The 23,509-nt window shown below is 34.0% G+C and overlaps 3 protein-coding genes across 3 annotated transcripts; 1 reads left to right on the plus strand and 2 right to left on the minus strand.

Annotated features, from left to right (window-relative positions):
• The first annotated feature begins 4,328 nt into the window (after positions 1–4,328).
• On the plus strand, positions 4,329–11,065 carry LOC143573149 (uncharacterized). The gene is made up of 12 exons (XM_077058107.1): positions 4,329–4,622; positions 4,705–4,814; positions 5,559–5,628; positions 6,383–6,524; positions 6,610–6,747; positions 8,238–8,377; positions 8,982–9,029; positions 9,125–9,235; positions 9,588–9,769; positions 9,889–10,010; positions 10,100–10,176; positions 10,817–11,065. Exons 1-12 carry the CDS (start codon positions 4,431–4,433, stop codon positions 10,934–10,936), a joined length of 1,452 nt encoding a protein of 483 aa, XP_076914222.1. The 5' UTR covers positions 4,329–4,430; the 3' UTR covers positions 10,937–11,065.
• A 370-nt stretch (positions 11,066–11,435) lies between these two features.
• Positions 11,436–14,417, minus strand: LOC143573150 (chromatin remodeling protein SHL-like). Its single transcript, XM_077058108.1, has 5 exons — positions 14,344–14,417; positions 13,893–14,238; positions 13,734–13,802; positions 13,080–13,194; positions 11,436–11,623 (listed from the first exon to the last, which is right to left on the minus strand). The coding sequence occupies exons 1-5, from the start codon at positions 14,408–14,410 to the stop codon at positions 11,597–11,599; spliced, it is 624 nt and encodes a 207-aa protein (XP_076914223.1). The 5' UTR covers positions 14,411–14,417; the 3' UTR covers positions 11,436–11,596.
• A 1,647-nt stretch (positions 14,418–16,064) lies between these two features.
• Positions 16,065–22,872, minus strand: LOC143573156 (beta-galactosidase 3-like). The gene is made up of 18 exons (XM_077058113.1): positions 22,678–22,872; positions 22,493–22,588; positions 22,272–22,384; positions 22,114–22,180; positions 21,579–21,671; positions 21,323–21,466; positions 20,785–20,876; positions 20,589–20,694; positions 20,420–20,507; positions 20,050–20,168; positions 19,198–19,362; positions 18,945–19,123; positions 18,757–18,860; positions 17,980–18,089; positions 17,670–17,780; positions 17,448–17,561; positions 16,437–16,639; positions 16,065–16,218 (listed from the first exon to the last, which is right to left on the minus strand). Exons 1-18 carry the CDS (start codon positions 22,846–22,848, stop codon positions 16,107–16,109), a joined length of 2,187 nt encoding a protein of 728 aa, XP_076914228.1. The 5' UTR covers positions 22,849–22,872; the 3' UTR covers positions 16,065–16,106.
• Between the last annotated feature and the right edge of the window lie 637 nt (positions 22,873–23,509).

Below are 23,509 nucleotides of genomic sequence, written 5' to 3' on the forward strand. Positions count from 1 at the left end.
ATGAGGTTGAAGCCTTGAAGGCTTTCAGGGGTTGCTGCTGCTTGGCTTGTTCCCATGGGAGTGCTCATCGTTGCATTCCGAGCCAAGGGTAGGACCGACATGGCATGTTCCCACGTGGTGGCTGTAGGAGGGGGAACACTTGAAACTGGTGACTGCCATATTTGGTCGAGAGTGGTCTCATGCCCTAGGGGTTGTGAAGTATACAAAGGGAAAGCCGTTGGGCTTGGCCTTGCATAGGTATAAGGAGATGGGTTAAAAGGTTGGCAGGTTACACTCGGACCAGCTTCTAAACTAGAAGCAGCATGTCGTGAGCTGGTTAAAGGGGAAGGCGGACGTCCAAGTGACAGTGAGGGTTCTTCGTCGTCATACTCCAGCCTTAGTCTTATCCCATTTTCTTTTTCTTGGCTCACGTGTTGGTTAAGAAGATGTCTTAGTTGCAAAAAATGCCGTGATACACCTTCCATCGTCAAGTCGACACATTCCGGGGTGTTCGTGACTCCTGCATGAGGAGAAGAAACCCCATATCGTGAAGGAGTCGGAGTTCGAAAATGTGACGACTCGAGGAACAAAGGTCCCGTCGAGGTTCCTCCCGGAGTGGAGAAAATCGAGGTTATCGCCGGAGTTTCTTGACCGGCGCTTGGTGTCGGTGTTCTTGACACTTGGTTAACTTCTTCGGGAGATTCACCTTCTGACATGATGGTTTTAGTGAAAATGGAGCTACACTACTGGTCTTTAAGATAAAGTAAGCGGCGTAGCCCCACGGTGGGCGCCAACTTGTTGCTACAACAAAGATAAGACCATTGATAGTGAATGGACTGGTTAGGCTAAAAGGCTTCAAGGATTCAGGTTAGGCTAACGCAGGTCGTGGTGTCCCTCTACGTTTGCAAAACGTAGAAGGAGGTTCACTAGTTTGTTGTTTGATTGGTACAGTTCACCAAGGAAGAAGAACCGTATTGTTTGAAGCCGGTTCTTGAAGGATGTTCTTGGTGAAGCTATGAAACTATTGAAGTAAGAAAGAAATAAGCTAAGAGCATATTTCTTAAGAAGGAAGAGAAGATAAGGAAGAGTGTGATATCTTCCCAGATCTTGTTCTGTTCTTGTTTATGGCTAAGTCTCCTTTTTATAGAAGGAGAGATCAAGCCTTTCATCTAGTGTACAAACTAATTGACCTCCAGTCTGCATAGAGAGTTGACCTTTATGGGCGGGAAGCTTTGGACCGCTGGTCTATAGTTAAAATAATAATACTTTATCTGAGCATGTCCTTTGCTCAGAAGGGATAAGGATGTGAACAGTGATTTGACATCGTACTGTAGCACGTGGGTACTTGTTTACATAAGTTTGGGCGGGAAATGAAGCCTTTAACCTTTTAACCCTTTTAGCGTTAATGTGTTTCAGCCATTTTATTATTTCCTTGGGCTACCCCCGTCATCAGAACCTAATTGAGTCCATTATATAGCTATAAAGTCCACAGCGATAAGTTATATACCAAATTCTTTAAATAGACATTTGTGGTATGATCTTCATGGTTTAATTACAAGAATATTGTTGCCTCTATTGACTTATTGGTATGATGTGGGTCGTCCAACTCGTATGCCACTTCATATTGTAACTTGTTTTCAGTTTGTAAGTGTATGTCATTTCTTTTTGGAACCTACTTGTACTGGCCAATTGTTTAATGTTTATTGGATTGTCACATCATGTTGATAGCAAATCCAAGGGGATGCCAAAATTGAGGTTAACAAGGGGTTACAAGGTTGGCTGTTTGTTTACATCTTAATGGAATCATTCAGATGTAAACATCTGATTCATTCAGACTATTTGGTTCCAGACAGAATAACATCTGAATGGTTAAATTAGGTCTGAATCATTCAGACTTGTTGTTGCTGTTGAATGAGACAGAGGCTCATTCAGATCTGAATGAACCAAACAGCCCCTAAGTCAGACTGCCAGTTACGCAATGATATGGATACACACACGACACGAGTGTTAGGTGACGTAATAGTTACGAACATACTCATAACAGTATGGTGGATGTATAACAAAATAAAGTAGTATAACTAAGAATGTAAGATAGTAATGAAGAAAATTGAACTGTTTCAACTAATAATATTCCTAGATACTGATCACTAGTGATATGGTATACAATCCACATATAAATATATAAGCACACATGCTGGTGTGTCACCGTACCTATGAGGTACAATATACACATAATTTTTATGACTTGAACTCTTTTATCCTAAACACTATTCCGTTTAATTTTGTATTGTTTAATTGTGTAAACATGTGTAATATATTGTCGGCTCATGTTACTCCTCCATCGCCTCCTTTTTAATGCAGTAGTATCACTTGTTCCTGAATTATCTTTACTTAATTACCTTATTAAATTTTGTTAAAAAAACTATCTAGCTTAACTAACTTAGTGACTATAACATATCCCATAAAAATGATTCCGTTCCCGACAATCGGATATGAAAACCCACCGAATGTAAAACTATCGGAATGCCTGAATTTGAATATCATTAGCACATTAACATAAGCCAAATCATTCTAAACTGGCATTAGTTACTTCAACGGCGTTCAAATCCTAGCGGTAGCGATGGTGACAGATTTTGACCATAGATGGGGATGACTATAGCGAAAAAGAGAAAAAGGCATGCGTCTGATGTATATGTGGAGACAGAGGCGAAGCATAGTAGAGCCAAGGGTGCCCCCCCCCTTTCGCGCAGTAGTATAATTTAGCCGTATTTTCATCCTAAAAATTTTATACGTTAGGTAAATTAACACATTTTCGACCAAAAAACTAAGTGCCCCTCCACCCCACTCGTTTATGAATTTTTTCAATACATTTTCAGTCCGTTCTTAACGTTTTTGTCCAAGCTTCGCTACTATGTAGAGATCTATGTTTGGGTTTAAAGGGATAAAGATATGTGGCATAGCCTAGCTTATACAGTTTGTACACAATTGCACACACCTATTAACCATCATACCGCCACGTGTCAACTAGCGTAACTATAACTTTACCGTCACAGGCTGAAGTTTTTTTTTACCAAAATGGGATATGGGGTTTGGGTAAAAAGTGTTTACTAATATGGGGATTTTGAAACTTATTTACCAAAATAGATTTGAACTTAAAATAAAATATATAAAGTCTTATAAACGGCCACACCACCCTCGTCAACTCTCCTCATCTTCTTCTTCAATTCACCGGCTACCGAATTCCGGTGACCGGTATTTTATTCGGCGATCCCTTTCTCCTAAACCGATCACCAAAATGTGAAGCTTCTTCAATCGGTTGAGCAGCAATGGGTCTGCAACAGTCGGTTTGTAAATCGCAACAGCGGGTTCATTAGGCGTATGCTGCCGTCCACCATCAACCGAACTACAAGTGACGGAAGCTGCAACGTCATCATCCTCAACAAATACCATCTCACGCGTTGCTGCATATCTTAACATAAAATCGTTGGTTCTTAAGAAGGCAAAAGCGATGGTTGTGCGGTTTCCTTTGGAAATCGATGAGAGGGAGAGCGACTGGACCTGTTAGTTTGTCCGAATATTCATTCCATTTGATTAATAATATGTGAATTCACCTCGGAATCAAGTTTCTTAATATACATTCCCTTTGATAACGATCTGGGAATGTATATAATTAGGCATCAGTTACTGATGATACTTCATTATTTTATGCTTTTGAATGGTGCATTTGTGCCAACATTTGTAAAGAAGAAAAAGACCTGGAGAGCATGTTGCATTTTTTAGCGAAGAGTTGAATAATAATAATAATAATAATAATAATAACAATTACGGTTCGACTAAAAAACCAAAATAATTTGCACAGTTAAAGAATAATCCGTCGATTTGAACAACAATAATAGTCAGAGAGTTTTGCTAATAATTAATTGGCATTTTTGTATGATGTATATATAAAATAATTAGTTGAATTAATTAAATGAGTTATATTAACAAGAAAGCAAATAAATAAAAAAAAAACCTATTTTGATAAATAAGTTTCAAAATCCCTATATTAGTAAATACTTTTTATCTAAACCTCATTTTAATGTTTTTGTTCAAGCTTAGCTAACGTGTAAAAATCTATGTTTGGGTTTAAAGGGGTAAAGATATGTGGCATAGCTTAGCTTATACAGTTTGTACACAATTGCACACACCTATTAACCATGATACGGCCACGTGTTAACCAGCGTAACTATAGCTTTACCGTCACGGACTGACCGTAGACCGACGAACGAAACGGCACATGCTCTCGTTGTCAACGCAAATTTCAAACTCCCGTGAAACTTCGATTTGTTGCAAAATCGTAGACGCGATTCGATCTGTAACGAATTAGACAGTGTAAATTCATAACGAAGGATCTCGAAACCCTAGATTTATGCATCATTAGTGTGAATGAAGGATTCTACGGAATCGTAGAGATGGCGGATCAGACGATCGAGCAATGCGCGTCTGGAATCAATGAAAATCAGAAGAAAAAGGACGTAACCGAAGATCCAGAGACGTTTAGCTGTTTGCTTCAACCGTGTCCTGCTGATTCCGATCCTAATTACATCGGAATTCGCCGTATTCTTCTCTTTCGCAAGGCGAAATCAGGCCTTCTTCGCCGGAAGGTACTCTGATTAATCATTCAATTTAATTTGATGATTAATGAGTATAGCTGTTGATATGTGTTGTTGTTGTTGTTGTTGTTAGGATTGGAGATGTAATGGCAAAGGATATGTGGCGTATCGTAATTTCATCAACAGGCCGGATAATTGGTTGAATTCGCAAATGCCTAGTCGCACTAGCACTCCTGGAACCAGGTGGCTGAACTTTTTACTTCCTTCTTTCTGTCTGATTATAACTGCACTTGTTGAATTGAAAATGTTCATCACTAAGCATAATGTGGTTGGATTAGATGCGGTGACGTTGTTACTTGCTAGTTTGTTTACTGGTTAGAATATGGTTGGAGAAATTGCAAATGGATTGTCATGAGTTTGTTTGTCAATGAGGATAATGTGGTTGGATTAAGGTGCAGTGACATTGTTAGTTTGTTCACTGGTTAGAATATGGTTTGAAAAGTTGCAAGTAGATTGTCATGAGTTTGTTTGTCAACGAGGATAATGTGGTTGGATTAGATGCAGTGACAATGCTAGTTTTTTTACTAGTTAGAATAGAATATGATTTGAAAAATTGCAAATGGATTGCCATGAGTTTGTTTGTCAATGAGGATAATGTGGTTGGATTAGATGCAGTGAAAATGTTAGTTTGTTTACCAGTTAGAATATGGTTTGAAAAATGCAAGTAGTTTATCATGAATTCGTTCATCATGGGTATAACGTGGTCGGATTAAGGTGCAGTGACAGTGTTAGTTTGTTCATTAATTATAATATGGTTTGAAAAGATGCAAGTAGGTTAAAGTGAATTTGTTGTCACTGAGTAAAATGTGGTTTGATTAGATGCATTGACGTTGTTAGTTTGCTCACTAGTTATGATATGGTTTGAAAAGCTGCAAGTAGATTATCATGAATTTGCGATAATTGCTAATCTACTGGTTGGTTTATCAGTGGGCGATGGATATCTTCTCCAAGTCAACTCTCCCTTGCACTTGAGGCGGAAAGCTGGGCTGGTAGCAGGGTATGTTTTACTGCTTCAATCACCCTAAATACATATATATTGGGATAATTAGGGGTTGTTTGGGATTATTTTCTTAAAGCCATTTATTTGATAACTGCTTTTTAATACAACTTATAAGCATTTTGAGGGTACCTGGAACAGCTTATCTGATCATTTGTTAAAAAATTTATTTTCAACCTACTTATATTATAGGGTTAATACCATAAAAAAACCAACAAACCTCGCATTTTGCACAAAACATTTCCTCAAAGGAGTTTTGGAGTGTTATCATCCCTGAAGTTATTAAATTTATACAAACCTGTGAAATGGTTCTTGTTACCTGCACACCCAGCACATTTGTGGACACCACGTAGGCACTTTTAGCTGATGTGAATGCCATATAGATTCTTTTTGTGTACTTGAATGGTTTTGTTGTTGGCAGGGTTCTAAGAATTGTTATTTGTTAGTTTGTTAAGGTCAGCAAAAAAGCGCATGCATGGCATACATGTAAAAAAATGCCTAAGTGGCATTCAAATATGTGCTGACTGTACAAGCAGCCAACGTTCCATCCCTTAAAATTATAGATATTTATAAAATTAGCAAACTCAGTGACTTCTAATGTGCCAAACTTTTACGTGCAAAATGAGAAAGTATGTTATTTTGCATTTTCTATGGTACTAACCCTGTCTCAGAAGGCAGTAAGCAGATATTGAGTTTTAATAAGCAATCCAAAGAGTCCAATTGGTGTGTTTTATATAATCCGTTATATTTTCAGGATATACGTGAAAGTCAAACACTAAGCCGTACTGTTAGTTTGGGTGCAAATTCAAGTGATTTTGATAACCCACGTCGAAAGGTTGAACCTGCATATTCTTTTGTGGGAATGCATTGCATATTTGATGAATGCAAATCAATGGGTAACTTTTAGGTTAATTTTTTATGGTAATTTAATCTTTAGTTTCTCTTAAATTCATGCAGTGAGTGTTTTAAAATTATATGCAGTTACTGTTATAAAGTTTGGGCATATGTCTTCTGATATACTTGCCTATGGAGCAACAGAAGGAACAATAACAGTTTGCACTGTTTCTGAACCACCTTCAATCATGAAGAAGTTGACTGGACACTCTAAAGATATCACAGGTTGGATCAACTGGTACTGACCCCTGAGTCTTTGCTTTAATGTCTTTTGATGCATTCTCCATTTTCTAGTTTTTGGTTGCCAAATATTCTTGTTATCTGTTTGTGTTGTTTATGTTTAAAGTTAGTGCAAACAGAACGAAGTTGAAACAAACATCACACTTTTTCTGATTTAGGAACCGCCAATCATATGCACATATCATTGTACAGTTCATTACTAGTTTTAGCAACCCCAACTTCATTTTAACTGATATTTTCTGTAAATTACTGTTGTGACAGTGGTGGTTGTCATGTCAGCTGCCACATGAGATGTCACATATGCAAAATAAAAAGTTCTTATCTGAAAAAAAAAAACTAAAAAAGTTGTTTATACATAGCATATACACATACACTAAAATGCCAAATAAGATTTCACTTAAAGTTTTTGTAAAATAAACAAAAAATGACCTGCTGCAGGTTGAACAAGCCATTCATTGTTACAATTGGTAATAAAATGTAACTTGGTTGATAAAATTGGTTAATATAAGTTGGTTTAAGGCGTTTACCAAAATTGGGAACAAAGTTCGATTCGATTTTAGTCGATTTTCTCTTTAATTTGCCGAATGATGCACATACGCTATAACGCGTTGAAATTTTTTAATATATATATATATGTTCGAAATGGTTTTTCTTACAAGTTATACTTTCAAATGGTCATGAAAGATTACATCACATGGTATGTCGCATAAACAAAAACTGAAATACACTAACCTGACATGTAAGATGCCGCATCAACAGTTTTCTTTTTAAAGAAATCAGCAAAAGATGGCCTGTTGCTGCTGGTTGAACATGTCCATTGTTGCTACAATCGGCTATAAAGTATAACTTAGTTTCTAAAACTGATCATTAATGAAAATCGGTTTCTTTTTTGCGCCTAATTGTTTCTCCTTCGTGCAGTTTACCCCTTCAGTTATGATTATATATCATTTATTTGGATGTCAGTCTGCAAAAACTTTGTACTGGGACAGACATTTATTAGCTTTATAAATAGTAACAGAAAAACTATATAGTGTCTGTGGTCAATTTCTAGCATATATCTGTATAAAGCTACACTGGTATCTACACATACAGAATCATAAACAACCGGAACGAATTAACAATCTTCATTTTGGGCCGCTAATCGATTTATAAAATGCCTTGCTAGTGTAAACTTTAATATTCTAAATGAATTTTGAAACAAGACAACTTGAAAACAAAATGTTTAGGTGATGATATACGTTTTTCATCGGGTAAGTTGGTAAACTTTAAGATGTGAAAGTATGCATATATTTGGAGCACATTGTTGTATTAAACATTTAATGAAGCTTAAAAGCACAAACAATATTATGTCTCTAGGATGTAATAAGACATTTGTCCTGATGCCTTTATGTCGAAGAAAGGACACTTTAAAGTTTTATGATTTCGTTTATACTTTTAATATATATATATATATATATATATTTTTTTTTTTATAGATTTTGACTTCTCACTGAACAATCAATACATTGCATCATCTTCACTGGACAAAACTGTGAGGGTATGGGATATTCCAAATGGCCTCTGCCTTCGAGTAATATATGGAGTTGCCTCTCAGCTTTGTATTCGATTTCACCCTGTAAGTGCAAATCAACATTTTATAGTTATATTGTAGGGAAAATTACATAAATCCCACCCTACTTTGTCATCTTACTCAGAAAAATCCCACTTGTGTCAATAAAGGGTAAACATTTTGTTCCACATCAAGCCATTTGGTAACCTGATGACACAGCATTTACTTTCGTTTACTTTTTGTTCCACTTTGGTCATTCAATGACCAACACATCAGTGTATTTAGTGGAATATAAAGGCGTTTTTTAATGAGCGAAGCGGTATTATAGACCTTTTAAGAAACAAGAAAAAAGCAAATTTGCAAAATTTAGACTGCATAAATGCATCAGTGTATGTACTGTTTGTCTTTAATACAAAATATACTTCAAAGTTCAAATATTCATTTAAGAAAAAAAAAGGTTCTTAAATTTGCAAAATTTAAACTGCATAAGTGTATGTAAGGTTTTTTTTTGTACAAACTACACTTCAAAGTTCAAATATTCGTTTAAAGAGTGTTAATTTGATATAATCTTAGGATTATGGATCGTTGATACAATTAGTTCCACACATTTAAAGACAAATATAATTGGGTTATGGGTATACACTAATTTAATTTGTGTAATTAATTGCAGGTGAATAATAATTTTCTTACAGTTGGAAATGCGAACAGAGAAGTCTCGGTAACAATGCAAATCTTTTGCTTCCTTTATTTATATGAGGTGGTTTCTAATTAACTAATCAAGTAGACAGTCTGATAATGTATTTTCTTTCTCAGGTATTCAATTTTAGTACAGGAAGATTAGTAAGTAAGATCGTTGTTGACGGCGAGGTTCCTGCCCTTGATTATGACCATACAGGTCAATTAATTTTCTGTGGAGATTCACAGGTCAGCCTTTTTCAAACAAAGTCAACTTTATCCTGATATCTAATCGTGTTTTATACGAAACGGGTCAAAATTTTTTACTAAAAAAGGAACAGGTCAAAAGTTGCCCAAAGTCTATCTTTGATGCTTACAACCTCCTAAATTGTTTTTATTCAAAGATTTAGATTGTTATTTCAATAATATTGTCTTTTGTTTTTTTTTCTAATTATTATCAACACATTGATTATTTATAAAAAGCGGATAATATGTGCGAATCGTTTTGACCCGTACCAATGTCAGTGTGTCCTCTCCCCCACCCCCCGCCCTCTCTCCACGCACACAGACATAGACTAAATTGTTAGTTTTGATTTGTTAGGGATCTATATACACACTTAAAGTGAATTCTCATCAAGGTACCTTATCACGGACCTACCGCAGACGAAGTATAAGCAAACATAAAACTGAATTTACAACAATACAGTATAGAACATTTTCTCTTATGACACAAGGTCCTGTCTTGCTTTCTCTTACTCGGGACGGATGCTTGTCTTTCTTCAGGTATTTGTTTTAATAAAATTGCTTATATTTCTGGGATTAAAACAGTGTCTTACTTATCAGTGGTGATCAAATAGTTTAAAGTTTAAAATGCTGATCAGTTTTTCGTTTCATTTTGATAGTGTTTCTTTGGAGTTACAAGGTTATTTGACTCTTCGGTGCTCTTTAAAGTTGGACTCACGGGTTCACAGTATTCGGGCTTCTTTTTGTCCTTTGCTTTCCCTTGATAAAGGAGAATACATAGGTATCTTATATCTCTCTTCGGTTCCCACTATTTAAGGTATTTCCATAATATGTTGATTTTGGTATTTCCATAATATGTTGATTTTGAAGTTATTGGAAGTGAAGATGCGGCTGTTTATTTCTATGACTTAACTCGGCCCAAGCATACATGTGTCAACAAGCTACAGGTTTCTTCCTCTTATATATGCGTGTGCGTGTGTGTGTGTGTGTGTGTGTGTTTTATACCGCTGACCTAGTGGTATGGTGTTTGCCCCTCTGAAAGTGAGGTGGTGGCTTCAAATTTTTGGGGGAATTTTTGGTGGAAAACTTTGCTGTTCAAATATATATATATATATATAGGGAATGGATCTTGCGAGAAGTGATATTACAGCGAGAAGTGCGAGAAATGAATGTGTAACTCCATTAATCCCTAATTTTTCACTCACTTGCTTATGATGTTACCTACATGTATGTAGGTTGGTTGTCTTTATGTCTTAATACACATTCAAACCTATCTATACACATACAAATGTACTGAGCCACATTGAAACCTACGTACCTACACACATACAAACATACATACACATATACAAGCATACGTATCTACACACGTACATACGCACCTACAAAACTCACCTACACATAAGAAATGGAGTGAAATTAGGGATTAATGGAGTTACACCTTCACTTCTCGCACTTCTCGTAAAAAAACTTCTGAAATGATCCAATACCTATATATATATATATATATATATATATATGTTATACAAATGGTTAAACATGGTTTTGCCAAAAATAACAAGTTTGGGCCTAACTTTGTATGCACAGGGGCATGGATACCCAGTGATTGCGGTTGCATGGAATCATGGTGAGACCCTACTAGCATCCTCTGATTTTGGTGGTACTGTAATTGTGTGGAAAAGAGAAAAAACAAAGCAAAAAAGGTAAATTTAGTTACTTTTAATGAACTTTATATGTATATTGAACATTGTATATTACCGATCATCGAGAAATTTAGTGTAACCAACATTCATATATACTTTTATGAAAGCGCGACGCTATAATTTTTTCTTAAAATGAGAAGTGTATTTTCTTTTCATTTTCTTTTAATAAAAGTTATAAATGAATTAAAGGTAATAAGACACAACATAGCCTTAACAAATAGGGAGCATAGTTATGTTGTTATACGGTATGACTTGTTTAGGGAGCATTGACATTGGAGCTTCTATATCTTAATAATTCTTGGATAATATATAGGAAAATAGAGAAAACAAATAGAACACTACTACATTAAAATCTCTATAATAGATAAAAGTTTATGAAAAACTAAAGCACACTCTATATTCTATTGTGAGGGTATGAAATAATAAAAATTAATAAAGAGAAGGATTGAATGAGGGAGGTTTTTAATAAGTAACTAAAATTTAAAGAAGAATTAATAAAACAATTGTTTGTAACTAAGATAGACATATCTCAACTAGTAAGCAGTTGAAACTTGAAAAGTTATAACAAGGCAACAACTACAACCAAGTATAGGCACAAAATTTGACATGTATAAACCATAGTTCCATGTTAACACCCTATTCTTTCTTTGTTAAAACTTCTGCATCACCTTCGACCATGCTTTGACGCCACCTATAAATAACACGATCATAGACATCAGTTTTATAACACGTAATAATAAAAGAGTGAATATTAATAGTATCAATATACTCTCGACGGCAGTATATCATTATGTTTAACTCATAACTTTTTTCAATCCATTTTGGTAAGTAATTATGGGTTTTAGAATAGTAGGTATACAACACTAGTATTTTATATTTGATTATTGTCTCCTTGGGTTCTTATATTTTATAATGTTTATGACTTTATATGGTTCATAAATCTGGTTCAAACAGTTAAGTCTGGCTGGTTCTGAAATATCGGATGATTAACTTTTATGATTTTACCTATGATTAAAAGAGTGAGCCATTAAGAAACATGTAATTACCAAAATGGACCACTTAAAAGTATATTCGCTATTTTATGACATTTTTTTGTTTATTAAAACAGCTAACAAAAAAACAGGTTTTGGCAGGTCTTGTTTCTTAAAAACAATAAAATTTTGATTGGTGTTTGGCATTGTGTTCCAAAAGTAATTGTGCAATAATATGAAATATAGAATAAGATAATCCACAATCTGAGTGTTTGAAAATTTCTGATTATAAGGATTTGCATGTAAAATGACCCCTAAAAAACCAATAAAATAGATTATCCAAATTTGAGATTATTTGGCCCCTAAGTTATCAAATTAATTACAATCAGTTTCTCTTATACAAAAACAAAAGGGGGTCATGTGTGACTTGAAAAATGAAAACGCTATAATCAGATATCTTTTTCAGAACACACAATCCCAAACGCCCCCCCCTATACAAATCTTCCCGTGAAGATTCATAATAAAACAATGGATCTGATTTTGTCCAGTATTACCAGCAATGTTAAGAGTTATTGTAATATATATTGTTTATATAATCATGATTAATGCACTAATTATTTATACAAAACCATTAACCAAATCTCAATCTTCATAATTGTCATAAATATAAGTAATGTGGCCTTGACTATTTACCATTTTAAATTTTCATATGTATTAGTCCAAAGGCGTGTAAGGTAATATAACATCTATGACTCGCTATATATAGCTAATTACCAAATGGCCCTTTTATGTCATTAAGATTTTCACCAGCTTTTCTTTATAAGAACACATGGTCATGTTCAATGAAATCAGATTAAGTTTATGTATCCTGGTGAAAAGGAAACAAGATACATACTTGGGTGGCCTATAACTAGTTTTAATGTTTGGGTGGAATGTAAAAAAGTCAACTACTCAGTGACTTTCACATACATTATACCACTAATTTTAATGAACAGACTTGCAAGATTATAGTCATTTTTCCTATGTTTATGTTCATGTATTAATCACTAAAGCCTAATGTTGTTGAATATACTAGTGCCATACTGCCATGAGATATTATTATTCAAGGCACAATAAGCAACTCCCATATAAGTGAAAGTATAATAAGTTTAAATAGTGTGAGAATGAATTAATCACCTTCATGGATGAATGCGTGGGAATAGCATGAGAATTTTGTAGACAGTTTTGACAGAAAAAGTGTTCCATTCCATTAGCCTCTTCTGCAGTCATACCTATACAAGCAGGATGAAACCTGAACCAAAAAAGCTGTTATTATCATTATACTTCAAAAAATGTTATATCAACAAAGTTAACTCAAAATAATATCTGAACTATGATTCTTGTTCTTAACCTAAAATAATGCCAATCTTATGAATAAAGCAACACTAGGACCAATCTAACCATTAAAATAATAATAGCCATAGTTATAATACTAATAACAACTAAAGCAGAGTCTTAGAAGAGCATATCAGGATTCCAGATATACACAAGGAAGCAAATATTATTATGTTTGACAAAATGGATATAACTATGTGCCTTGAACGCCTTCGAGTTTTTAACCAACCTAATGTTTTATGAAATATTTGTTCACTAACATCAAACATTTCACATTTTAGTTTTCAACAAATAACATCAAATCAGCACGGTTACAAAAAACGTTGTTTATCAAACACAATAAAAGCAACCAAAAAAAGCAAAAAAAATAGGTCAAATTCAACTTAATACACATTCAACATTAGCATAAAAAAACAAAAGATATGAAATTAACAGTAATAAAATAATGAAAATTACCAATCTTTGCAGCTCTCACATTGAATCATCAAATCATCAGGATTATACGGCATCTCACACTTGCAATGCCTAAATCAAAAAATATATTAATAAATAAATAAATCACCAATTTAATCCTTTAGCAACTAATTAACAACATAAAAGTAATTAGTTACATACACAACTGCTCTATTGGGATAAAACTCTCCGGTAGCCGAAGCATACTCAAAACGACAATAAAAATCGTCGTTTTCAACCGCCTCAAGCTTCGTATAACTCTTAATCGAGTGAACCGTACACTTTCCTTCAATCGTATCAGCACTCTGGACATCATGATGATCGGAAATAAACAACTCTTTACTTCCATGATACCGTTTCCGGCCACCGGTTGTTTCCTCCGGCCAGTAATACCACTGCACGTGGACATTCACATCACTTCCTTTGTCGTCCGGTTCGATCCTCTTCACCTTCGCTATGTACGGCCGGTTCGACGACTCAGGCGATCGCATGTACACGCAATCGCCGGCTGAAAACAGAAATTGATTAGAATATGAATAACAATAATAATAATAATTTGGGGAAAATATAAAGGAGTTGAAATTGATAAGAGTTTAGTGGGAATTGAACGAACGTTGAATGGATTTACGAATGCATTTGACGAAATAAGAGTCTAGGGTTTGTCGTTTTCCGGTGGACATGGACTGAGAATGACTTCCGGCTGACATGCAGACGATCAAAGAGGTTTATGTTCTACGGTTACTATTATTATATTATATTGTCAGTTTAAATATTTATGGGATTTTGATTTTTTCAATAATATTCTTATATCATAAATGTAGGTTTTAACTTTTAATCAGTTGGTTAGTAATTAATTAATTATAATCTATACAAGTTATTAATTCAATTTAATTAGTTTAACTTAAATGGTTAGATATTAGTTAATTATAAGTAATATTTATAATCTATAAAATTTATTAATTCAATTTATTAGTTTAACTTAAATGGTTAGATATATTTTAATTATGTGTGTATAATAAATTAAATTTATACAAACCACATATAGTAGAAGTCTAATAGAGTAAAATACAAAGTGAGAAAAAAACAGGAAGTGTGAAAACGATTTGTGGTCATAACAAAAATTTCTCAAAACAAAAGTTGAAAAAAATAATAAAAAAATCATAACTGAAAATGTAAATATAAAAAAAAGAACAAAAATGTTTTTCACGTCATTCCCGTTAAAAACGACGAAAAGACAAAATGACGAGAAAGAGACACAATGACGCAAATAAATAAATAAATAAAACACAGTGATAAATAAAAAAAAATCAATAGATCACAAAATATAACATGATGCCGAGCAAAATATAATACAATGTTAAGTAATACAACACAATATTAAGTAAAAGGACAAAATAAATGACGTAAATAAACAAAAAAACACAATGATAAATAAAAAGACGCAATGGTCTTTTTTCCTCAACATTTTTTTAGAACGAGGAAGACGGTAAAAACATTTTTATGCTTTTACTTTTTCGTTTTTTTATTCATTTTTTTAGTTATGATTTTTATTTTTATTTATTAGGGGTTTTTTATTAAAAAAATTTCTTATCTTTCTTATTTTTTGTCTCTATCTACAGAATAATCGGACTGCATTTATTTGTGCAAATTGTACATGTTCATGTTTTATTGTATTATATTATGACAATTAGTATAATATTGTGAATTTTGAACCATTTTTAGTTTGATTTGTATTTGTGTAGTTGGGAATCTTAAATAATTTTACATAAGAGATGACAGGGATTTTTAAAAAGGATAATGTTTGTTAACTTCTTTTGAAGCAATAGTAAATTGGTCATTAGTGGTGCAAAGTATGTGTTCGCAAAACGCTCATTAAACATGTTCGCAAGATACCATACCTTTGTTGCAAAGCAGTCGCAAATTAAAATTTGTCAGTATTTTTGTGTAATTCAATTGCAAAAAGTCATTTCCAACCACCAGCAAATAATCAGTTTTCTAGTGGTTTACTAATAGTAAGAAACCAAGCGTATTAAAATTTGAATTTATAATTTAATCTTTCATTGTTAGTTGAATATATTGTTAAGTGTCAAGATATTGAATGTAAAATACAACATTATAGAATGTAGACTTCACAAAACTTGAGATCTTTTAAGCATTTGTATAAGAGTCTCACGCTTTCATTGTGTGGTCCACGTTCCTCTTTTGGTCGCAATAATTTAAATCAAACGATGAAGGTGGGCATGATTGTTAAATAATGACATCCATAACACATTAGTTGTACTTTTCTAAAAAAACTCATATGCTATTCGACTTCTTATGCTAGTTAAGAGTTCTTGATCAACCCGGCATCAAGTAACATCCTTCTATATGCACTTCTCACCTTAATGATCTTCTCATTATAGAAATGGCTGATGCATCACCACCTATTTCCTCAAAAACAACCATCAAGTTTTGGGTCGGTTTTAACCATGATCGAGGAATGTGGTACCTATATAAAAAAATTAAAATAATATAACTTCTATAATCATATATGATATTTGTAAAACAAAATAAAAGTTTTGGAAGATAAGTGTTTTTTTGTTAAAACCCGTTCCACCAAGCCGTTTTTACCCGTTCCAAAAACAATCCATTTTGGCATGTTACCCAACTCATCCGACCTCCCATTTTGGCACATCTATGGTTTATTATCTAGACTGTAAAGTATACCATCGTTGAGTCGGTTCTCCACATTGAGTTTGACACTTGACGGGTCGAAAAGTTCCAGCATAGTTGCAATCAGAACAACTACCCTTTGCATTAATGGTCCAATATCTTCCTATGCTCTCACCATTGATCCATACTTGACCCTTTCCCATACTATTCATATCAATAGCCAAAGGCTCCTCACCTTCTGGTGCATTGAAATAAGCCTAAAATGTTCACAAAATTTCATGTGATTAATACATCTTTCATATAGAAATGCAAAACAAAACGCTACAATTTGTGAGTGAATAACGAGAAAATTTTCTTGTGAACGGGTCGATTTGGATCATATTTATATCCATTATGTCAAATGGGTTAAACCCGCTAAGCATGATGAATCATCTAAAAAATGTGAAAAGTTGATAATACTTCAACATGCGTACTCATGGTAAGTACCGTAAGTTATGGCGTTATGGCTGAACCCCCCCCCCCCCCCCGAGACATTGTTGGCCGCCATTTTCTTAAAGTGTTTTCTACGCTTAAATGACACGCATTTTGATGAATTTTGATAAAATTGTGTGTGGGGAGGGGAGAGAGAAGGAAATACATGTAAGTAATGTATGAGAGGTGTGACGTTTCGCCCACTACGCCACTTTTTGCAAAACTCTCCGTTGATGACGTGGATGCCACATGGCGCAAAATGTCCAAGGATGTGACGTTTTTACTACACATTGTCTAAGCTCCTAAATTCCTTTATTAAAATGGGTTAGATTTTTTTTTTAATAATGTCAATTAAAAGTTTAAAATTAAAATCTTATCGGTTCTTATGGTCAACTGTAATAAATATTAGTAGATTTAGGTGTAAAAGAAAATAGACTAGCGTTTGGTTAGAAAAAACCCTTCTTAAAATCATAAAAAATTGTTTGCAAATCCAACCAGCTCGTTTTAATCTCCAAAAAGGATAATCCCTTTGACCAGTCAAAGCACGTCCAACAGGCCCAATCATTCTTTTGCCAAACTGTATAACAACCGTACCTTGTACCATGTAAGTGGCCTATGTATTTGTCCTGATAACGACAATTCTGTCCACTCTACTGATGACATTCCTGTTGGTGATGCTAAGTTTTTGGATTCACCTTTCAAGCCAATCTGTAGAAAGGTATCGAAAGCTCAAAAAGACGAAAATGACTCTCGCTTTGATATAGAGATATAGTTAGAATTTAAGGTCGAACAGGCTAATTTTGAAATGAAACACACCTGGTATGACCACTTCTGATGGGTTATATCCCTCGAATCGTCACCTACGCCATGCAACACAACGGGTCCCAAAACTCCTGTTTTTGATAGCTCAAAACGTGGCCCGTTGTTCTTGTTCATAAAGATATATAATTTAGACACGTTTAAATATTTAAATAACGAAGTTCTATATATGAAGCTCATGCTCGAGCTCGTTTATTAAATTAGCAACATCTTAGGCTCGAGCTTTTAGGGAGCCAATCTGGGTTGCTTGACTCATTTACACCACTTATATATTTGCTCCTAAATAGGCATAACTTAAATGACTCACTTGTAACCCGACAGCAACACTAAGGAGTTGAATCTTATTCATTCCGGCCCGTAAATTGGCTTTTCCTGTGAATCTTATTTTCCTATTTTCTTGATTCCCAAATGCTGAACCTGTTGATTTCGTGACAAAGAACAATAATAATAAGTTAATAATAAGTCAACAACATTAATACATGTGAGCATGGGCTTAGCTCATTGTGGTGTGCCAGATTGGCAGATTGAATTGTTCAACCTAGAACAACCCAATGTCAAAAACATTGACTCTAACCCGCAAAATTAAAACCACGTAATATGAACACAACACATTTACCCATTTACTTAAAAGTGTCAAATGAGTTGACGGGTACAGCAATCAAGTTGTAAACGTGTAAATCAAGTTGAGGAGTTGTAAAAAATAGGCTAAGCGGGTCATTAATGGTAAGTAGGTCAACTTGTTTAACTAAACAAGTAGACAGTTAAACAAGTCGACCTGAACCATTAACAGATTAAAAAACTTTAACGCAGGAGACAAAAGTTGGTTAGGTTAAAAAGGGCCAGTTAAAACAGCAAATAGCCCACCAAAAATATATTATTGGTTGCAGACTAAAAGGTTATCTCTTATGGGCTTATGGGGGTCCGCCTTTGGCCCGATCACCGCTCATTCGATTAAATAGGTTTACTTAAACACGATCCTTTTATTAAACAGTGTAAATATAACAACTCAAAACCCAATATTTTTTGTGTCAGTGTTTCGGGTCGTGTCATAAATTGCCACCTAAGGTGCTTCTTAGAGTTGTACCTACAAGCTCGTTGTTCATGAAAACATGTAACGCATGGCCTTCGGATTGGACGGTTATGGTCGGAACACTATCCGCGTGTAATTCTGATGGATCTATCACAAGACTACAAACCAAGTGCAAGTAAATAAGTTACAAGCTCTACCGAACAACGTACAACCTCTAAAGCATAACGTACAACTTTCCTCACCTGGTTGAATACCAAAGGTAATCACTTGCATCCCTAGTCACACTCAACTGATCCAAAAGCCCAAAAACCGTCATCTTTGAATCAGAATCCACCGATGAAACATCTTCACTAAACGTTTGCCAATCAAGTTTGTTAACATTTGTTGGCAACCAACTAACAACTGATGTTTTGGACCCAACCTTAAAACAGCCAAAAAAAATTATAAGAAATGTGGTTTACATGCCTGTACCTTATGCAATATTATACTAACTACCTGGGCTGTGTTGAAGGCCACATTTTTGCAATCAGGAAGAATGCTGATGGACCATGGTGGTAGATCGTAGTGGTTGTTTCTGAATCTAACGGTTGCGGATGAATTGATATGATAGTTGGCTAGAAAAGCAGCACAACCACCTGTTGTTGAAGAAAATACATGGGCCTGTAAGATTTGAACATTGGGATATGATTTAGTGTGGATGAGTTAGCGAAACACATCACTATAATATGAATGTAGTCGTATGGAGTTGAATCGAGCCAAGCTGCGCTGAACTCATCTAAGCTTTAACTAGGAGTATATAAGTACATGACACAATACATGTTATTTAGTTATTCTTATCATAACTTTGTATTTTATTCAATATATTAAATATAGTTACAGTTATTTAATAAGCAAGCTTAGGCTAGCGAGCCTAGTCTAGCTCGATAAATGAAGTTTTGGCTCAAATTAGTTTATTAAACGAGCCGGGCTTTAGGTCGTTCAAGTTCAGATGATATGATCTTTTCACAAGCTTATCACGAGTAGCTCAAGATCAGCTCTATTACACCCATAGTTTGCAGGTATGTACGTGTTGTTGCTAAAAATGATTTTATTTGTAGATATTTGATATTTCAAATAACGTGGAGCAGACATAAATTCTTCAAAACAAATATAAGTTTAAATTTAGTTTTTTTCTTCACTACACAATATAGCAATTATGTTCAAGTGAATGGAAGACATGTGAACTAGTGGTCACTTTATCATATACCTTGCTTTAAAGTACAAAACTCTAATTCTATACTCAATTTTATACTATGTATACTTTTTGTGTTAATCTATTTCCTAATAAATAATTTTATTTAACAAAACCTGTTCATAGGATCCTAAAGAAAAGAAAGCGGGATCGGCTGAAACGATAGCTCCCTCGCATAATTTAATGGCTTTATGAAGCTCCTTTAGGTGATCATATTTCGGTTGCCTAACCAAACCTGCGCATATAAATATAAGAACTTTAGAGCGGGATCACATACATGGCAAAACTAACGAGTCAGATGGGTTAGTTAACGATAAAATTGGCTAGCAAAAAGATATATTAGTTACTTATAATAGTATGTTTAATCAAATAAACGAACTTCAAAAGTATGTTTCTCTCAATAAAGTTCTACGCTTCTAATTGTTTACTCAATTAAATGTTTTTATGTAACGTTTGATTTTATATAAGTGTAAGTCATTTTAGTACCGTATTCATCTATAGGAGCGTCATAGTCGTAGCTAGTAGTAATGAAAGGGCCTCCGGCTGTCCTTCCAAAGTTCGTTCCTCCATGATACTATTTTTACAATAAAACAATATTAACTTTTCAAGGAACTTTAATCCAGTTTCTATTTTAATTTTTAAATAAAATGCTAACCATGTAATAATTCGTGAATGAGCCCCCCTTTTGAATGAACCGGGCCACCGCAAAGGCCAAATCTTGAACTGGCCGATGAGGTAAAGGTCCACCAAAGTCCGAGAACCTTAAATGATAAAGTTCAAATTAGTAACATGTTTCCATAAACATGGTTTTGACTTTGAAAGTCAAAATTGTTGTTTGTAGTTTGACTTACCAACCAGTCCAAGCCTCGGTCCACATTGTGGGTTTGGTTTCTTTGTTATTTGGTGAGAAATAGTCGCAATAGAACCCGTGGCAAGTATTTAGCTAAAACAAAATCCAACAAATCAGAAATATTTAACATTAGTTATATTGTTATTGACACTCAAACTAGTTTACCAAATGTGGTAATTTTGGTCTCGTTTTACATACGAATACATCGTGGAAATAAGCACAAAACAACCCGTGACAAATTGGTTTAAAGTTGCCCAAAGTGATAAAATTGTGAATGTCAAGATAGTTATTTCATAAACTAAGATTATCATTAAAGTAACATTTATTATGCAATTAAATTTGGCATTCTAGTTATTTAAAATACATAATTTAGTTTAAACAAAAAGTGTTTCTGATCAACCCAAACCGAACTTTTCGATCTTATATAAAAATGACCCTTTTGACCCTGTCTAGTGTCTCCTAAGTCCTAACCCACCAAGCACTCACATTTTGTAAGTGGTAGGTCAGAATCATGGGCAATAAATAAGAAAAGTACATACAATAGGATCAGGAGCATCATCTTGTTTGCACATAACCCAAGGGACACCTGTGTCTAAACCAACAGCCATTTTAGCTGCCCATGTCATGTAAGCATGACCAGCTGCCCCATATGCTTTAGTGTCTGCCCCATATTCATTCTCTATCTGTCCCATTTAGCAGAAAAATATGTTAAAAAGCCATATACATTTGTTGTAAAACTGGTAAATTATTTAAAAAGAAATGAAATGTTGATAATAAAAAGAAAGCATAAGAAACCTGAGAGAGGATGATAGGGCCCCCTTGAGATTCAAACAACATTTCATCCTTAATCATTTCCACTATTTTTGTGGTGAACTTTTGCATTGCCATCTGAATCCATAAAACATATGCATTTTAAGATGGTAATCTTTATGCGTTTATCCAAGAGTGCGGAACTCTTAGCCGAACACACTTAATAGAGTAACTGGGATGTAAATGTAATTAACTTGTAAATGCGTTAAACGGGTTAACCTTAAAAATTGTATATTTTATTTTAATTTTAAAAGGATTGACCGGTCAACCTGTTTAATTGAATATGTTAACCCTATAAATATATATCTTTTATTTAAATTTTAATTTGGATGACTGTCAACCTGTTTATTTGATCACGTTATATAGGTCAACCTGAACTCGAATTGCTAACTAAACGGATTAAAACTGACAACCGAAAATCTGACTATATTTTAACTGACCAAGACTCAATACTCATTAAAGATGATGATTTGAGTGCATAAAATTGAAGAAAACAGAGGATTTGAGGTAAAAGATATACCTTGAAAGGTTCATTATCAGTTCTGAAGCTAATTCCAGGAACATACTTCAACCAAACAGGAAAACCCCTTTACAAAAATAAGAATCACTATTAAAAATCACAAACAAACAAAAAAATAAAAAAAATGCATAAATCAAAGTGTTTCTAAATCAAATTACCCAAAATTCCACTCTGCACAAACAAATGGTCCAATTCTTAGATGCATATACATCCCAGCTTTGTGAACCAGCTTTACAAAATGTACCAAATCATATCTTCCTTCAAAGTTATACTACAAAAACATAAAATCAAGCCAAAAGTTAACCAAAATAACATCATTATACCACATTTAAAAAGAAAATCATATAAAAAAATATATATGAAAAGAAGAACAGTGTACAATGCCAGGTGAAGGTTCATGGACATTCCAAAAAACGTAAGTGTCAATAACATCCAACCCTCCATCTTTAGCTTTTTGAATAAGATCTTCCCACATCTGCATTCAGTTATTATTATTATTAATTTTTTTTTTGTAAAAAATGGATTAAATTTGAGGGACATGTGAAGAACACAGAGAGAGGTTACTTGAGGAGTGCTTCTTGGATAATGTATAGAACCAGAGAAGAGGATTCTCCTTTGGCCATTGAATATGAGAGATTTCTTGTCATAAGTCACAATGCATTGAGTAAGTTCAATGCATAATACCAATGAAATGCAAACTAGATAAACCCATTTGGAAGCTGAGCTAGCTGCCATTTTCTTTTCTGTAGATTTCACTAGAAAAAAGTGTGTTTGTGTGTGTATACATACATTCATGTATGTGTGTCAGCGTGTGTGTCAGCGTGTGTATATATGTATAGAGAGAGAGATAGTTTATGTCACTTATTCTGTTTTTATTGGCGAGTCATTTTGAGATCTAGTGCTAGATTGGTTTCTTTTATTCATAGAAAATGACAAGTTTTTTGGGTAGTTTTTTAGTATTTGATACTTAGCTTAAACCAATGGAAGTGCTCAAAACAGGGGAAGAAAAAGTATTTAACTAATGAGGTCTTGGTTGAAGTTATATTGAGAAGAGACTCATTATAGGAAATTGAATAGTATAGAATGGATTTACATGTTCTTCCTTTTTTTATTTTTTACTTTTTTTTTTGTCATGTTTGTTTAGAGTTGTAGTAGTAATTTAGTATAGATTGTTTTTTTTTTAAGTTCAGTTGAACATGTCTAAAGATCAAATTAATTTGAACTTTCTGCTAAACTAATCTCGAGTAATTCACAAACACATCTAATTTATATAAAAATGAAATATCAATCATTAAAATGCATGAAAGATGAATTTTATTTCTTGTTTATGAAATTTTATTTAAAATTAAGATTATGACCGTGTACGAAATCTAAAACCAAATGACATCAAAGCGAA

This window comes from Bidens hawaiensis, unplaced genomic scaffold, assembly GCF_021521415.1.
Source record: "Bidens hawaiensis isolate Kalapana, Puna unplaced genomic scaffold, B.hawaiensis_p1.1 tig00026215_1, whole genome shotgun sequence".
Taxonomy (NCBI): Eukaryota; Viridiplantae; Streptophyta; class Magnoliopsida; order Asterales; family Asteraceae; genus Bidens; species Bidens hawaiensis.

Excerpts from the sequence above, each read along its gene's own strand:
- LOC143573149 (XM_077058107.1), top strand. The coding sequence starts at position 4,431 with ATGGCGGATCAGACGATCGAGCAATGCGCGTCTGGAATCAATGAAAAT. Across the intron at positions 9,030-9,124 it reads ATGCGAACAGAGAAGTCTCG|GTATTCAATTTTAGTACAGG; the intron begins GTAACAATGCAA and ends TTTCTTTCTCAG. Across the intron at positions 9,770-9,888 it reads GGATGCTTGTCTTTCTTCAG|TGTTTCTTTGGAGTTACAAG; the intron begins GTATTTGTTTTA and ends TCATTTTGATAG.
- LOC143573150 (XM_077058108.1), bottom strand. The coding sequence starts at position 14,410 with ATGTCCACCGGAAAACGACAAACCCTAGACTCTTATTTCGTCAAATGC. Across the intron at positions 14,239-14,343 it reads CATTCGTAAATCCATTCAAC|CCGGCGATTGCGTGTACATG; the intron begins GTTCGTTCAATT and ends TTCTGTTTTCAG. Across the intron at positions 11,624-13,079 it reads CCACGCATTCATCCATGAAG|GTGGCGTCAAAGCATGGTCG; the intron begins GTGATTAATTCA and ends TGTTATTTATAG.
- LOC143573156 (XM_077058113.1), bottom strand. The coding sequence starts at position 22,848 with ATGGCAGCTAGCTCAGCTTCCAAATGGGTTTATCTAGTTTGCATTTCA. Across the intron at positions 22,589-22,677 it reads ATCCAAGAAGCACTCCTCAA|ATGTGGGAAGATCTTATTCA; the intron begins GTAACCTCTCTC and ends AACTGAATGCAG. Across the intron at positions 16,219-16,436 it reads GGAGAACCGACTCAACGATG|GTACCACATTCCTCGATCAT; the intron begins GTATACTTTACA and ends TTTTTTATATAG.